The 18631-nt window shown below is 37.1% G+C and overlaps 1 protein-coding gene across 3 annotated transcripts in view; it reads left to right on the top strand.

The window, feature by feature from the left end:
* Window positions 1–14973, top strand: part of LOC113640974 (NAD(P)(+)--arginine ADP-ribosyltransferase 2-like) — a 30574-nt gene extending 15601 nt beyond the window's left edge. Inside the window, exons 1-3 of one of the 3 annotated variants that reach the window (XM_027143531.2) lie at window positions 13100–13288; window positions 13883–13973; window positions 14062–14973. In XM_027143531.2, coding sequence (XP_026999332.2) covers window positions 13890–13973; window positions 14062–14724 — 747 coding nt within the window. In that variant the 5' untranslated portion in view covers window positions 13100–13288; window positions 13883–13889 and the 3' untranslated portion in view covers window positions 14725–14973. Of the gene's footprint in view, window positions 1–13099; window positions 13289–13312; window positions 13974–14061 lie in introns of those variants that run through there. The other 2 variants (XM_047817321.1, XM_027143532.2) reach the window with 2 other exon arrangements.
* The last annotated feature ends 3658 nt before the right edge of the window (window positions 14974–18631 follow it).

Below are 18631 nucleotides of genomic sequence, written 5' to 3'. Positions count from 1 at the left end.
ATAAGGAATTGTTTATAGATCAGAAATTGTTGTTTAAAGATAAGGAATTGTTATAAATCAGGAATTGTTGTTGAATTGAAGAAAATATCCTTTACAAAATTGGCAAGTGGATTCACTTACATACAAAAAAAGGACAACCGGGTGCAATTGATGGAGGAGACAGAACAGCCCTTCCAACAGCTGGAAAAAGCCCTCACAGGGAGCCTAGTTCTCCAAAAACCCAGATTTCAGCTTCCCCTTCCTGGACAGATGGAGACCACATGGTGCAGCACTTCCACAGAGGTAAGGGGACTTAGGCAGCAGAATACAATGCATGTTCTCTGCTCTCCCACACAGGGAAACCACCGAGGAAGAAGAGGAAGCCTCCCTGAACCTGCTGCAAGACAGTCTCCTGGGTCCAGCCCTGCTACTAGATACCTCATTGGAAATCGGCCTTCAACATTGCTGCCAAAAAGGTCAAAGTCACCTTTCATTGATGGTGTTGAGCTTTCACCCCTTTGTGGCTGCCTAATTTATTTATTTATTGCATTGTGATAATAAATAGTGATTCTGTTGACATACCATTGACTTCTCTTGTGTTTGTGTTCAGCCCCTCACAGCTCTGAGTAGACACGTAGTCACACACACACACACAATGTTTAGAGAGTCTGACTCCTAGTCTGACTCTCCTGTGGGTTTGAGTCTTGGGCCGGACACGACTGAGGTGCCCTTGAGCAAGGCACCGAACCCCCCCAACTGCTCCCCGTGCGCCGCAGCATAAATGGCTGCCCACTGCTCCGGATGTGTGTTCACGGTGTGTGTGTTCACTGCTGTGTGTGTGCACTTTGGATGGGTTAAATGCAGAGAACAAATTCTGAGTATGGGTCACCATACTTAGCCATATGTCACGTCACTTTCACGTCATGTCACATTCACACACACTGTGTGTTCTAACATGTTTTCTCATTAAGTTTCTTTCACACATTTTGAGTCAACATTTTTGCCGATGTGGCATTAAAAATGTATTTTGGCTGAGAAAATATACAGTATCAATGCTGAACAAACTCACACCCTCAAACTCACACCCTCAAACTCACACCCACAAACTAACACATATACAAGCGCTTTTTTCAGTTTTTACACCTTCTAAAAGATGTAAAGCTTCAATAGTAAATCTTACAACTTTGGAAATCCAAATTTGTGAAATGTTTCTTTTTATCAGCTCAAAGATCGTAAGTCAGACTGACGTAAAAACAAAGAGTCAATGTAAGTTTGTGGATGTGACGTTTAAAAATATGCTAGTGAGAAGAATATATGATTACTTTATGTATTATGAGTTCTAGGCATTCTCTTACTGATAAATCCCTCCAGGATTTTAGAGTTTTTTTGAAAGTTATGCCTTATTTTTGCCTTTTGTTTCATAAGATCAACTGTTAAAGCTTTACACTAAGGTTAAAAATCTGCTATGGGTCAAAGAGTGCTTGAGTGAGTGATTGAGTAGATTGTGTAGTTCTACTGTATTAAATATTCAGTGTAAATTATGTTGGTTCAAACACAGTTTCAAACTGTGACAAAACGGAAGCAATATTAAATAACAACTACATTTTAATTCAAGTAAAATAGACTCTCTCACACTAGAAGCAACAGATATAAGTGGGGAAGTCGTGGCCTAATGGTTATAAACCCCCCCCCCCCCTCCCCGGCAATCAAATAAATTTAAAATTAATGCCACATTTTATTCCACTGAGAAGACAAAAATTCAAACTACTCTGTACATAATTACAGTATGAGTAAAGCAATGAAAAGGTTCTGACTCCTATATGGTGGGGTCACTATTCTGGACCACCTAAAGCAGTGGTCCTCAACCCCCGGGCCGCCCAAGGAACATTCAATTATTTCCATTTTATTTACTGTGATGTATTTCTCTTGGGTTTGTGCGACTTTCCATGGATGAGAGGTTAACTGGGAGCTGAGAGACGTCACCTAAAGCCACACCAATACCACGCATGTGCAAAATATCATGATATTGGGCCAGGTTTAGGTGACATCTGGAGCTGAGTGGCTGCAAGCGGCAGTGGCATTGTAGCTTTGGTGGAGAGGAGGTGTGTATTGCTTTTCTCTCTGTTCACCGGTACTTTCTCATATGCTTGGTGTACGTGTATATTGTGTTTTCTCAAATTTAACCTACAAATTAGCAAAAATGAGCATGAAACAGACGTCTTTAGAAAGTTAGAAACTCTGCTGGTGTTCTGGATTAAAGTCATGGCAGAATACCCTGAGATTGCCAGCACAGCACTTAAATCCCTATTGCCATTTCCGACATGCTATCTGTGTGAAGCGGGGTTTTCTGCAGTGACGGCAACCAAAACAAAACAACGGAATAAACTGGACATAAGCAACACACTTCGTGTGTCATTGTCTCCTATTACCCCAGATGGAACCGTCTGGTTGCAAAGAAACAAGCTCAGGGTTCTCATTGATTTAGCATTGTAGTGAGTTAAAAAGGCATGTTTAAATAAAATTTAATTAAAATGATTAATTTTTGGTTGGGGACCACTGACCTAAAGCACTCTGAAAACACAGAAAGCTGATGTTTAAGCAAGGAAATGTGGGGATTAGAGAAAAACAACAGGGAACACAATGCTTTAACTATCTATGAGGCTCATACAATAATCCCTAGGGATCAGTGAGGTGATAATAATTAGTCTATAAACTCATATTTTGTGTCAGTTTGAAACCCCTTTATGCGTCGGCCCCCTTTTGAAGGTTTTTCACCTACATGACCTACCCAACAAACAGTGGTTCAGCTCCCACATACTGTGACACACAGGGGTGAGCCTGGTCTCATTAGAAAGAAGAGATTCTCTAGTTTCAGAAACTAGTTTCAGATTGATTCTAGGCCTTACTGGCCTTACAGAGGCTAGAATGGAAGGTTTTCATTTCCGCCTGGGTTGTTTACCTGATAAACTGATTAATCTTATTTTTCTGGAACATGTTAGGGACCAAATAACAACTGAGGGTCATAGCCACATGTCTTGGCTTTTACCAAAAAAAAATTCAAGTCAAAATACCCAAAAATGGCTTCAATAAAAATATTTTTCTACGGACATGGTCGTCTGGTGCAGCGTTTTTGTGTACTTGTTTACTGTATAACTTTGAATTAAAAGGCTGCATGCTCAGTTTAAAAGGCCTAAAACAAGCAGAGACTCTCTCTCTATCACTCTGCTGTGGTACAGGCCTGTAACTTGACACCCTGAGCTGTGAGAGGGACAAAAGGTCAAGGATTACGCAAGAATTCTTCTGCGCAGCTTGTTCACGCAGATCCAGGGAGCAGAGAGGGGGGTCGCAGCATATCGTTGGAATCGTCTGCTTATTGGCTAAACGGCTGTATAGGTCCCGGCCCATTTCATTGCTATTGGAAGGAGTAATTGTCAGTCAAAGGTGGGTTCCCAAAAATGATGTCATGACATCATTGGCTTCCCAGCCGTCTATCTCTGCAATACAAGCACCGATTGGCTCAAGTGAGGGCTTGTTTGATTCGTTAGGCCCTGGGCTATAAATATGACGTAAATTTAGAATTTTTGAATACCCCAATGAGAAGTTAGAGCGGCAAAAATGATGGCGCACTACTGTTTCCAGTTTTCGGAACACAAACGGAATATTTGCGGCGCGACCAAAGCGTTTTGGATTAAATGGCTTACAGATTTCAGTTCCTTAGACCGGTGTGGATTTTTGTGGATTATTTGTTTTGGAATATATTACCCCAGTGAAGAAAGGGACGCGTCTAAAGGTAAGGGAAAAACCGGTCTAGCGCCACCTAGGTCAGTTTTGTCCAAAAAATTTTTCTAATAGTATGAAGGCTGTGAATCATATTATGCTTTGTGTGTGGGCTTAAGAAATATTGAGAGTATAAACTTTACTAGGTAAATAGGTTTTTTCGTGTTTTTAGAGGATTTGATGCTTTAAAGATGAATTGAAGCTTGTTTCTGGGTCATCCCCTAGTGGTCACTTTGACTTCCGTGCCGTGCACGGCACAGCGACCCGTAAGAGGTTGCTTTAGGGAACAAAAATATTGATGCTTCTAAGCTAATTGGAACACAGTGATCATTATTTAGATGACAATCATTTGGTTTCCTCCTGATCCCCAATTTGAATTATTTTAATTCCAAATTTAAAAATTTAGTTGACATTAATTGACCAATTTGCAAGTAGCACACCGCATGAGCAATACACATGGCAGCATCACACACTGATTTTTTTTATTTGAATGTTTCAATGTTATCATTGATTATCTATATCTCGATCCATCATATCTATCTACCATACCTCAAAAAGATACCACGTGTATGCAAAAAAAAAGAAAAGAAAAGAAAAGAAAAAAATCTTTAAAATGATGCGTAATGTAAGTTGTTATTTGATTATTTGGATGGATAAAGTTGATGGAAGGATCGATGCCCTAAAGCTTAAGTAATCTGTATATCTGCACATAATGCATACGGCCCACTGTATGAAAGAGAGAAAAATATTGGGTACATGCTGGAGAATTGTGTGAAAAGTCGTAAAAAAAAGATGCAACAGTTGTAGATGTTTGTTAATTGATTAATGGATGAGTTCCATGTTAAAGGACTAAGTAAATAAAAAGAATAACAGAATGTAGATAAAGTGTATTGTGTTGACCTTGACAGACACTATTATTCATTTCATGCATGTTTTGATGTCAGCAATGTTAACATACACACATACATATAATGATCAATAATGTTTTTACGTCACTCACCCAACAACATTTCAAACGTTTTTGTTCTTTAGACTTCTTTAACTTCTTTAGTGGACAGTACTGTATTTAGTGGGCAGTACTTTTCCCTTGCATCAGTCATGTCAATAGTCATGTGTTGCTCTACAATGTAATACTCAAAGGCAATCTAAAATTCTAGTGTAAACCACAAAAATAATGCATACAACTTGTACAATTCTGCACACTTAAAATGATAAAGTACAAAACACTTGAATAAAACAAGCAAATTCACTTTAGTCAGTTTAGATTTTTTCAATAACACAACATAACTGCTTATCTGTTTAGTCTTTTTTAGTTTAATAAGCCAATCAACAATAGAAAGATTTTTTAACATTTTCTTAGAATGAAGGTGATGGAAATACCAATGCAATTGAAACTTTAGAACAGTTCACAAGACCTTGTGCTGCTTCCACTTCACTAACTTAAAAGTGCTTGCTTGTTCAGCTTTAACTTGCTAACTGGCTTCTTCAGTCAGTCATTTGCAATCTTTAGAAGGTGTACTTCCCTTTCCAATACGTAGTGCTTCTTGTCGCTTTACCATCTGATGCAGTGAAGTGTTCTACTATGCCGCCCAGGTAGAAATAGCTTTACCTTGTAACAATGACATTTGTTCCATCTCACCATGTGCATGACAAACAGGAAGTGACAAAACAGAAAGTGAGTGAGTGCTAATGAGTGCTGAGTCATCTAGTGGATAATAAACATTATGGACCGGGACCATTGTGACAGCAAATACACTCGGTTTGACCAAAATCTGGCTGTGGTCCAATCCAAAGCAGGAACGTGTTGATGTCATAAGTGGCATTATTATAGGGGGTAAAACTAGTTCCTACAGGGGGGTAAAACTAGTTCCTACAGGGGGCTAAAGCTACTTCCTACAGGGGGCTAAAGCTATTTCCTACAGGGGTAAAACTAGTTCCTACAGGGGGTAAAACTAGTTCAAGTCAAGTCAAGTTTTTCTTTATCGTCAACTCTTTCACATGTACAATATATACACAAAAAAGAATCGAAAATGTATTTCTCTCAGTTCCTACAGGGGGGTAAAACTAGTTTTTTATTATTGAGTGGACCTGATAATGAGACTGCAAAATGTATACTAAATATTTCAGCTTGTGTTTAGTAATATTAAGTATTTCGTGTGTGTTTGTGTGTGTGTGTGTGTGTGTGTGTGTGTGTGTGTGTGTGTGTGTGTGTGTGTGTGTGTGTGTGTTGAGGTATTTTAGAAAGTAAAGATTGTTACAGTGCCCCCTGCTGAACACTTTAATTTAGTGACAGGATAAGAATAACAATAATAAAAAACAAAACAAAAAACAAATGAATCAAATAATAAACACATGAAACAATTAACAGACATAATGATTTAATTATTTCAATAATAAAATATACAAACAACATAACAAACAAACGAACAGACAAACGAACAGGAAAAGAAAACACATTTACAAAATGAGTAACATTTAAATTCTCTAAATAATTCTTAATAAACAATGTTTATACGACCCCTGCTGGCCACAACGATTTATTTATTTATTTATTTATTATCACTCAGAACTGACTAAATCTATTTCTATCGTTTTAATTTGATAGATAGAGGACATTCATTTACGTTGGTTTATCTGCTTTAACTTCAACTCTGGATATTCAGAGATCTTGGTTGTTACAGCTTTATAAACATCATATGTATAATTTTTAAGTTACATTCATAGCACTTAGCAGACATCCTTATCCAGAGTGACTTACATTTTTTTAATTTCAATTTATAAACTGAGCATTAAGGGTCTTGCTCAGGGGCAGCTTGGTGGACCTGGGGTTTGAACCCATGACCAATCAATAGTCCAATGCCTTAACCTCTCAGCTACCACATCCCTAAATTACTTTAAACACACATAATCCCTGTTTTGTTCCTTCTTTTTAGTTAATCTTGGCTATTTTCACTATTTTCACCTAATTTATTTATTTATTGCACTGTGATAATAAATAGTGATTCTGTTGACACACCATTGACTTGTGTTTGTGTTCAGCCCCTCACAGCTCTGAGTAGACACAATGCTCACACATACACACACACACACACACACACACGCACGCACGCACGCACACATGCATGCACACACACACTCTAACATGTTTTCTTATTAAGTTTCTTTCACACTTTCTGAGTCAACATTTCTGCTGATGTGGCATTGAACATACTGTAGCTGAGAAAATACACAGTATCAATGCTGTACATCTTTATGCATTAATCTAGAACAGTCTATGTTTTTTCTTACTAGTCAGTTCCTTCAGGATTTCACAGAACCTTTTTATGTTATGGTCAAAAAATGACCGATTTTTCTTTTTCTTTTCAAAATGTGCAGTATGCAGTATTCTATCATCTCTGCACTAACTACCTGTTAAGTTTAGAATTGTTTATAAACTGCTGCTACTTACGTACAAGGCTCTTAATGGTTTAGCTCTAACGTATCTAACTAGTCTTCTAACACGTTACAATCCTCCATGCTCTCTGAGATCACAAAACTCTGCTATAAGAATATCTTAGAATATCTAAGTCTACTAAAGGCGGTAGAGAGTTTTCGTATTTAGCTCCCAAACTTTGGAATAGTCTTCCTGATAGTGTTCGGTGCTTAGACACACTTTCCCAGATTAAATGTAGATTAAACTTGCATTAAGGGTCTTGCTCAGGGGCCCATCAGTGGCAGCTTGGTGGAACTGGAGTTTGAACCCATGACCTTCTGATCAATAGTCCAACACCTTAACCACTGAGCTACCACATCCCTACATTACTTTAAGCACACATAATCCCTGTTTTGATCCTTCTCCCTTTTAGTTACTCTTGGCCATTTTCACATTTAACTTTTTTATATTTCTGTTTATTAGCTAAAATATTCCAGGTCAAACTGAACCAGTAATTTTGTGCATTTAAACATACTGTATATTGGCTAAGAAAATATATCAATGTCGTACCTCTTTACATATTAATCTGTGTGAGTCTATGTTTGTTTTTTACTGGTGGCTGTCTAATGTATTTATTTGTTGCACTGTGATAATAAATAATGCTTCTGTTGACACACCATTGACACACACACACACACCCGGAAATTCACACTCACAAACTTACACATGTGCAATATATATATATATATATATATATATATATATATATATATATATATATATATATATATATATATATATACACATGTGCAAGCGCTTTTTTTCAGTTTTCACACCTTCTAAAAGATGAGACAAAATTTTGACAACATCTTTTCTGCTCAAATGTAAAGCTTCAAGCTTCGATAGTAAATCTTATCACTTTGGAAATCAAAATTTGTGAAATGTTTCTTTTTATCATCTCAAAGATCGTAAGTGAAACTGACGTAAAAACAAAGAGTCAGTGTACGTTTCTGGATGTGACGTTTAGACATATGCTAGTGAGCAGAATATATACAGTGGGGCAAAAATTATTTTGTCAGCCAGCAATTGTGCAGGTTCTCCCACTTAAAAAGATGCAAGAGGCCTGTGATTTTCATCATAGGTACACTTCAACTATGAGAGACAGAATGGGGGAAAGAATCCAGGAAACCACATTGTAGGATTATTTTTTTTAATTAATTCCTCGGTAAAATAAGTATATGGTCACCTACAAAAAAGCAAGATTTCTGGCTCTCACAGACCTGTAACAACTCCTTTAAAAGGCTCCTCTGTCCTCCACTCGTTACCTGTATGGCACCTGTTTGAACTCGTTATCAGTATAAAAGACACCTGTCCACAACCTCAAACAGTCAGACTCCAAAGTCCACTATGGCCAGGACCAAAGAGCTTTCAAATGACACCAGAAACAAAATGATAGCCCTGCACCAGACTGGGAAGTCTGAATCTGCAATAGGTAAGCAGCTTGGTGTGAAGAGATCAACTGTGGGAGCAATTATTAGAAAATGGAAGACATACAAGGCCTCGATCTGGGGCTTCATGCAAGATTTCACCCCGTGGGGTCAAAATGATCACAAGAATGGTGAGCAAAAATCCCAGAACTACACAGGGGGACTTACAGATGGCCTGCAGAGAGCTAAGACCAAAGTAACAAAGGCTACCATCAGTAACACACTACGCCACCAGGGACTCAAATCCTGCAGTGCCAGGCGTGTCACCCTGCTTAAACTAGTTTTGCTAAACCTGTGCAATTTTGCATAAAATCCATGGACCTCACACCTACCAGCACCCCTACAGCTCCATTGTTCTCCTCCTTTTGTTGTGCAAACGGCCCCATCACCTGTGAGGCCTGGTTCATTTGCATTTGTTCACTCAGAGTAGCTCAGATCCAAGCCAGGCCAAACCTCTGTCTGTGACAGAAACCTTCAAGGCCTATCTATACAAAATAGTCTGTTTAATTTATATTAAAAAAATTGTGTGCTAAGGTTTGTCATTGCCATAGTACATATCATATTTATACAACCATTGTGCAGACCTGGGGTAGGTTTGACTCATCTGGAAAGTTTAGTGTGTCATAACTTGGGTTTCCTTCCACATATTTGCCTGAAATTTACCAAGATTGTTCCAAATTATGAACTTTGCAAGTAAAATTAATCTTGTCCTCCCGGGTCAATTTGACCCGGCCACATTTTGTGGGGTAATTGGTCACACTTTAGCCCTTTTCAGCGCAATGAACATACATACCTGTACAGACACAAAAATGCACACATAAAATGTCCACTAACACACGCACCCAAAACACACACTCACACACCACAACACACACACACACACACACACAAATTGGGCATTGCATTTCATTATGCCTTTTGATACACTTTTGCTATGCCTTTGCCTAGTAGAGGAGTGTGTATGAGACATGAGGAGTGTGTTTGGTACAGTAAGACTATGTATGAGACATGAAGAGGAGTGTTTATGAGACATGAATAAAATGAAAACTTGCTAACACTTCAGTCTCCAACGTATGTTTGTAGACAAATGTCATAAGCTGAGTGAAGTTATGGTCCATGGCTTTTGACATGTTCTTACACATACAGAATAAAATGATGGCCAATGAAAATGAAATTACATCAATGAATTATAACACCAAAAGTGAATTTTGAGAACAAGAACCCAACATGCCTCCACAGAAGATGCACCGTGGTACTGGGAAGCCCTGTCTGAGCCAGACGACAAAAGACGGCACTGTGTGGGTAGAGGAGGACATTGGAATGTCCAGTGCAGTAGCAAATCGCTTGTGCTTCACTGCGCAAGCTGGACCCGGTGCAGGTCACACCTTGGGACCTGCATCAGAAAATAAAAAATCCAGTATTTCTAGTGTTAAGACAGTACATGTCCGGGCCTTTCTGAAGCCCTTGCTAAAGAGCATTTGGATGATCCAGAAGAGGATTGGGAGAATGTCATATGTTCAGATGAAACCAAAATAGAACTTTTTGATAAAAACTCCTTGTGTTTGGAAGAGAAAGAATGCTGAGTTGCATCCAAAGAACACCATACCTACTGTGAAACATGGGGGTGGAAATATCATGCTTTGGGGCTGTTTTTCTGCAAAGGGACCAGGACGACTGATCCGTGTATAGGAAAGAATGAATGGGGCCATGCATTGTGAGATTTTGTGTGAAAACCTCCCTCCATCAGCAAGGGCATTGAAGATGAAACATGGCTGAGTCTTTCAGCATGACAATGATCCCAGACACACCGCCCGGGCAACGAAGGAGTGGATTCGTAAGAAGCATTTCAAGGTCCTGGAGTGGCCTAGCCAGTCTCCAGATCTCAACCCCATAGAAAATCTTTGGAGGATCTTTTAACTTTTTTATATTTCTGTTTATTAGCTCAAAGATTCTAGGTCAATCTGAACCAGTAATTTTGTGCATTTAAACAAACTGTATATTGGCTCAGAAAATATATTAATGTTGTGCATCTTTACATATTAATCTTTTAGTCTATGTTTGTTTTTTTACCTGTGGCTTCCTAATGTATTTATTTGTTGCACTGTGATAATAAATAATGCTTCAGTTGACAAACCCTTGACCCCCCCCCCCCTCAAATTCACACCCACAAACTTACACACATGCAAGTGCTTTTTCAGTTTTCACACCTTCTAAAAGATAAGACAAAATTTTGACAACATCTTTTCCGCTCAAATGTAAAGCTTCAATAGTAAATCTTACAACTTTGGAAATCCAAGTTTGTGAAATGTTTCTTTTTATCATCTCAAAGATCGTAAGTCAGACTGATGTAAAAACAAAGAGTCAATGTAAGTTTGTGGATGTGACGTTTAAACATATGCTAGTGAGCAGAATATATCATTACTTTATGTATTATGAGTTCTATGCTTTTTCATACTGATAAATCCCTTCAGAATTTTAGAGTTGTTTTTTTTTTCTTCAAATATTGATATCCAAAGTTACTCTTTATTTTTGTTTTTTATCCCATAAGATCAATTGTTGAAGCTTTACATTAAGGTTAAAATCTACTATGGGTCAAAGAGTGCTTGAGTGAGTGATTGAGTAGATTGTGTAGTTCTACTGTATTAAATATTCAGTGTAAATTATGTTGGCTCAAACAGTTTCAAACTGTGACAAAAAGGTAGCAATATTAAATAACAACCACATTTTAATTCAAGTAAAATAGACTTTCTCACACTAGAAGCACCTGATATAAACTGTATCTACAGTCCAATACATGCTCTGAATCATTTTTCCCATTTGAAATACATATATCTGAGTGCTGTTTTATTACCAAATAACACAAATGTCTTATTTTGCAGCTGTTTTTTTTTCTTTTCAATTTGCAGAGTGTGAAGTTTATATGCTATTTTGTGTCCTCTAAACACACACACACACACACACACACACACACACACACTGTGCACTATAACATTTTTTCTTATTAAGTTTCTTTCACACTTTTGAATTTCTGAGTAAAAGATTTTTGCCGATGTGGCATTGAACATACTGTAGAAAATATACTGTACAGAATCAATGCTGTTCTTTTTTATGCATTAATCTGGGATAGTCTGTGTTTTTCTTACAAGTCAGTTCCTTCAGGATTTCACAGAATTTTTTGGCCACAAAATTATTGCTTTTGCTCTTTCTTTTCAGAATGTGCAGTGTACTTTTTAAATGGAAAACTACTTGAATTGAAGAAAATATCCTTTACAAAATTGACAAGTGGATTCACACACACACACACACACACACACACACACACACACACACACACACACACACACAAATGCTATAATGTTCTCCTCTAGTTTCTTACATAGCTACATATACACATGTTCCTCACATCCTACACTATGACCCTGCCAGATCCTACATTATTATAGCAGTACTGTAGATGGCTCAGAAATAGGGCTTATGGCTGTGCTTTGGGAGGAAGATGGACCCTGTGGCTTTTTTTTTCTCCCTCAAAGTGACCACAAGAAGAGCTAAACTACAATCTCTGTGGATGGAAAATTTTGGCAGTCAAACTTGCTCTTGAAGAAAACAATATTCATCCATCCATCAATCCATCCATCCATTTTCTACTGCTTATCTGGGGCCGGGTCGTGGGGGCAGCAGACTAAGCAGGGACGCCCAGACTTCCCTCTCCCCAGACACTTCCTCCGGCTCTTCCGGGGGAATACAGAGGCGTTCCCAGTCCAGCCGAGAGACATAGTTCCTCCAGCGTGTCCTAGGTCTCTCCCGGGGCCTCCTCCCGGTTGGACATGCCTGGAACACCTCCCCAGGGAGGCGTCCAGGAGGCATCCGAAACAGATGCCCGAGCCACCTCAGCTGACTCCTCTCGATGTGGAGGAGCAGCGGCTCTACTCTGAGCTCCTCCCGAGTGACCGAGCTCCTCACCCTATCTCTAAGGGAGCGCCCAGCCACCCTGCGGAGGAAACTCATTTCAGCCGCCTGTATCTGGGATCTTGTCCATAGGTGAGGGTAGGAACGTAGATCGACTGGTAAATAGAGAGCTTCACCTTGCGGCTCAGCTCTTTCTTCACCACAACAGACCGGTATATCGACCGCATCACTGCAGAAGATACACCGATCCGCCTGTCGATCTCCCGCTCCATCTTTCCCTCACTCGTGAACAAGACCACAAGATATTTAAACTCCTCCACTTGAGGCAGGAGCTCTCCACCAACCTGAAGGGGACAAGCCACCCTTTTCTGGCTGAGAACCATGGCCTCGGACTTGGAGGTGCTGATTCTCATCCCCGCCGTTTCACACTCGGCTGCAAACCATTAACTGAATATTGCAAACAATATTCAGTTAAAACTATTTGCATTTATTCGTATTATTTACCTTAATCCAAGTGAAATAATTCGGGTTTGTAAATCATCACTTTTGTCTTTCTGTCTTTCTTTCAAAAATCACACCTTGTATTTTGAGGAGAAAACAACTCCATTTATGGTAATTACAAAGGGAAGTAGTTGAGTATAAATAGTGATGAGTTGAAGGTCTGACACACTGTTGGTTTGAGCACCTCCTCGTTACATATTTAAGAAGCCTTGAGCTCATCAGATCTGTGAGTAGTATGCTCGTACAGGAAATGTTATATTACCTCCATCACAGTTTGTTTAGATATAATTATATTATCTGATCTTCAAGCATAATGTACATTTACTTAAGACATAAAACTGTGTTATTTATGATATTATGAGAACATTATTCACTATGCTACTGGAATAATTCAAGCTAGAAAATGTTATCAAACCATGTGAGGTTATTTCTGAAGTTTTCAATATTTTTCATGTTGATATGATGCATTGTGTTATCAGAAAGAAAGGCAGAAATCTTTTTCTCTTCAGGCAGTTGAGTTGCATGCGCATTGAGGCATTGTTCATACCAAACTTTCACACAATGGTTTTCACAACTCAGATGCAAATACAAACCTAAGCACTATTCAGACTGTAGTGGAGATGTTTCAAGAGGTTTGAAGTTTACGTAAAGAACAGAGACATGCCTCCTTTTTTTTCTGTGTGAGAAAGATATACAAAAAATGCACTAGGACTACTCAATGATCTCCACAATGACAAATTCAGTTGATGTCTCACTCATTTGTAGAATAGTCATTTGTATACAATTTGTATATATTCTCTATATATGGTTTTTATTTCAGATTAACAATGAGGCAAGCTGTTTTCATCCTCACCACCACTGCCATCATCATCGTCATCATCAACACTGGAGCAAACGGGTTGTCCAAACGGGTGGGTTTCTCTTTCAAGTTCTGCACTGAGTAGACATTTTCTTATCAGTAATTTTCTTATAATGTTTTTCCCTCCTCTAATTTTATAGAAAAAAACCTCTGCTCTTAAACTGGACATGGCACCGGATTCTGTTGATGACCAATTTATAGGCTGCACTGAAAAAATCTCCAATCTGATAAACAAGGTCCTAGAGACAGAGTTAAATAAAAATAAAGACTTTAAAAATATTTGGAATAAGTACCCAAACATTACTGATCATATTACAAGAATAATAAAGGTCTACACCGATCCATGGGGATTCCACTCAAAATTCAATGATGCTGTCAGTTCAGGAAAAAAATATTACACCAAAAAATTCTACTACAAAGCCTTTCATTTCTTGCTAACACGTGCTGTACAAAAGTATAAAGTGAAGAGCTGTGTTGTTGTTTATCGTAGAACCACTGTTGATTATGAGACACCCGAGATTAATGATGTAATGCGATTTGGCAGGTTTGCATCGACTTCATTTGAAGAGGATTTGATAAAATTTGGCAATAAATCCTGTTTTAAGATTAACACGTGCTTAGGTGCAGACATAGGCAAACTTTCTGAGATACCTAATGAGAAAGAGGTGCTAGTCCCACCTTATGAAAACTTCACTATCACAAACATTGAAAAAAACAAGATGAACTGCGAAGTCCTTTACACTCTAAAGAGTGCGGGACCTTTTAGCAATATGAACTGTGAGCTTCTTAAAAAGCTCTACTGAACTGTTGATGTTATTATAGCACAACCACTAACATGACTGGATAATTTAAAGCCATGATGTAATGTGTTCTAAGCATGTATTGATGTCAATGATATACATTTGTTATTACATTATAAAATTGCTTAATAATAATGACAACATTGTAATTTTAACCATTTTGTCTGAGCTTTTGTTTGAATGGCATTTAATGTCTCAATGCTTTTGAAATTAAAAGACATCTGGACCATATGTTCGAGGTTCATAAATAAAAACAAATTGTGTCTTTTTTTTTTAAAGTGTTGTCATTATAGTCCCAAGAATATCATAAATAAATACAAACAAACAAACAAACTGTCACAGATTGACACAGGCGAATGTGGATCCATGTGCAGTTAATCCTTTTAATAATCAAAAAACAAGAAACAGGTAACAAACAAGCAGGCAAAACAGATCAGAACACAGCAGGACAGGAAACAGGAACAGACATAACCCAACAGTACATACTAACACTAAACAACGACTCACAACCGGGAAGTGAACAAAACAGAGTACATATAGTGAACGAGAACCAATCACAAGACGGAGACAGACAAGGACTAAGACAAAACACCTGGGGAAGAGATTGAATGCACTTAAATGTCCATGGTAACAAATAGGTGGGCGGGGTCAACAATTAACATCAGGGAATGACAACAGACAGACACAAGGGAAAACACAGACAGACTCATTACACAAACAAACAAACAAATAAATAAATATTTATTACAGTGGTGGCTCAATAGTTTTAAGTTCTCATTTACTACATAAAAAAGGGCCATGAGATACACAAAACAAACAACAACAAAAACACGTCATGTCTAATGTGCATTAGATGAACTGTGAGGAAATCATGTGGTAGAATAACATTTACACACAGATTAAGGTCCAAACTGTGTTACGTTTACATTAGGACAATACACAAAGCATATATTTTGTGATGGGAGCAAAACACAGTCAAAAAGATACCACATGTTATGGTATGTACATATAAAGGTTTTGGATGATTGTTCACTTTTTAATAGGTGGATGGATGGATGGATGGATGGATGGATATAATGATCTTTGTTTTTGATTGACGATTATAGGAGTTGGTTTAAAGAAGATGAAAAAGAAAAAAGAGACAAAACAAAATAAAACTGACAGGGAGACCAAATAGTAATAAAAATATAACCATAAATAGATTCAGCAAACACGCCATAGAGTAATATTTAACACAACTCATACTAACACAAAGAAGCAAAACAAAAACATTAAGAGAAACAAACAAGACACTACAGCAAACGAAACACAAAGAAGTGAAGTAAAGGCTAAATATAAATCAATTACTGAACAATAGCTGACAAAATAAAAGTCCGCAAAACACAATGAATTCAGATATTTTATTCATAAACAGTCATATTATATTCAAATATGTATGAAGTATTTGTTTGTTTGTTTGTATGTTTGTTTGTATTATTTTTTATTTATTTTAGCTATTTATTTTACTCTATTTTTCTCTTTTATTGGACATCACAACTGCTTCATGTCTGCAAAATGTAGTGACACCCAAAATATTGAATTCTTCATGCAAAATGATTTTCTTTTTTGTCACTGTGTGAGCTGATGTTTGTTTATTTATTTATTTATTTATTTATTTATTTATTTATTTATTTATTTATTTATTTTACTATAGCAGTCAACCCTGAACATGTTTCTTTTGTAATAATTGTATTTTTTGTTCTATTGACCTTTTTTGTTGTTGACTTTAAAATGCAAGCATGTCAGTTTTGTCAACCTGAATTCAGTTGTGTATTGTGTTTTTTTTTTCACACTGAGACAAACTGTAGCGTTGACGAAACATCTAAGAGAAGGTTGGTCCTGTTATATCTCAGTACATCAGAGCAGCACTTTTCTATTTAACCACCGAGAGGCGCTAAAGCACTGCACTGCGGAAATCTTTATTTTCCTGCCGTATGTACTAGTGTATTAGTGTTCTGAAGAATTTTTAATGAGTAATTAATATGTAGACATATTTTTGTAATACCTCCAAATGCATTCTCAAAAAGTCTTTTGGAAATCTTTGTTGATGTCTACAGATAATGAATTTTTGTCTGCAGATAACAAACTGTACAGTATATAGTAATTAAGTTTATAATATATAAGGAATTGATGTTTATAGATACAGAATTGTTATAGATAAGGAATTATTATAGATAAGGAATTGTTTATAGATCGGGAATTGTTGTTTGTACATCAGGAATTGTTGTTTATAGATAAAAAATGTTGTTTATACATAAAGAATTGTTGTTTATGCATAGAGTAAGGAATTGTTAATAGATCAGGAACTGTTGTTTATACATAAGGAATGGTTTATACACCAGGAATTGTTTATAGATCAGGAATTGATGTTTACAGATAAGGAATTGTTTATAGATCAGAAATTGTTGTGTGTAGATAAGGAATTGTTTATAGATAAGGAATTGTTTATAGATAAGGAATTGTTTATAGATAAGGATTTGTTGTTTATACCTCAGGAATTGTTTATAGATCAGGAATTGTTGTTTATAGACAAAAGAATTATGTTTATAGATAACGAATTATAGTTTATACATAAGGTATGGTTTATAGATCAGGAATTGTTGTTTATAGATAAGGAATTGTTATTTATACATCAGGAATGGTTTATAGATCAGTAATTGATGTATGTACATAAGAAATTTTTCATAGTTTAGGAATTGTTGTTTATAGATAAGGAATTGTTGTTGTTTCTTGGGTAGGAATTGTTGTTTATAGATAATACATACATTTTCTGTTCGTCTGTTTTAATCTGCAAGACTTATTCTACACTTACCATTTAGAAGTTCTTGTTCTACATGTTTTCTGTACAGAATTAAATCCGAGACGATCCTGAAGAAGACAACAACCTTACAGTACCACCACATCTTCAGCAGGCGTTTGTGAAACCGGGTGTCTCGTGAGACCGTGAGTGACCACACGAACCACAACGAATCAGTGTTTACAACGGCTGATTCAGGGGATTTCCTCTGATAAATGTGACAACAAAGCTGTTTTGCCAAGTTTCTTAGCAAGCACATAGAGGCAATATGTCTGAGCCTGAATGAAGTCAGTGGATATTTGCAGCAGCAAATAGGATTATGGATCATTTATGGTTGCACAGATGTCTGTCAACATACTAGAAAAGCAAGCGAGTGTGACACGAGCACTGAAATTTGACTTCACGTGTCGATAGACTTGAAAACCATTTCAAAAATTAACAAAGCACCTGGAGCCAGCTGAAGAAAAGCTGTAGAACGTTTAATTTATAAGTTAGTCATACATTTTAAATGGGTAAATAGTGACTACCTTGACAGCTAGCGAGCTAAGATTACGCTTTTCAGATAGTTAGAAAAGTAATTTATGATAGTTATTAAAGTCAGTATTAAATTCTTTATTCTGATTAGTGAAAAGGCGTTTTTGCAGCTGTGAAATCAAGTCGAAAAATCTTTAAATTAATGTCTTCCTTTAAATATGCTATCAAATGTAGTTGCTTTCAAAACAGAATGATTCCTTGCAAATTCCATGCAGTTCTAATGCTATTGAAAAATGTAGAAGATCTGAATATTTACAATTTAAAGGTGAAATAATAATCATTGCTAAAACAAGCTCATTGCAAATTCAGCTGAAATCATTCCCAGTTGTCCTGTTTATAGTCTTGTTACCATCTTTCAGTAAAAAGTCACAACTTTGTAATGATTTTGTTTGGAAACATGGATTAAAGAAGACGAGGAAGAGAGGAAGAGAAGGAAGAGAGAGAATTAGAGAAGGAAGAGAGAGATAGACAGATAGACAGATAGACAGACAGACAGACAGACAGACAGACAGACAGACAGAGAGGGGTAAGAGAGAAAGT

This window comes from Tachysurus fulvidraco, chromosome 8 (assembly GCF_022655615.1).
Source record: "Tachysurus fulvidraco isolate hzauxx_2018 chromosome 8, HZAU_PFXX_2.0, whole genome shotgun sequence".
NCBI classification, from domain to species: Eukaryota; Metazoa; Chordata; class Actinopteri; order Siluriformes; family Bagridae; genus Tachysurus; species Tachysurus fulvidraco.
This window is presented reverse-complemented; position numbering and strand designations above follow the sequence as displayed.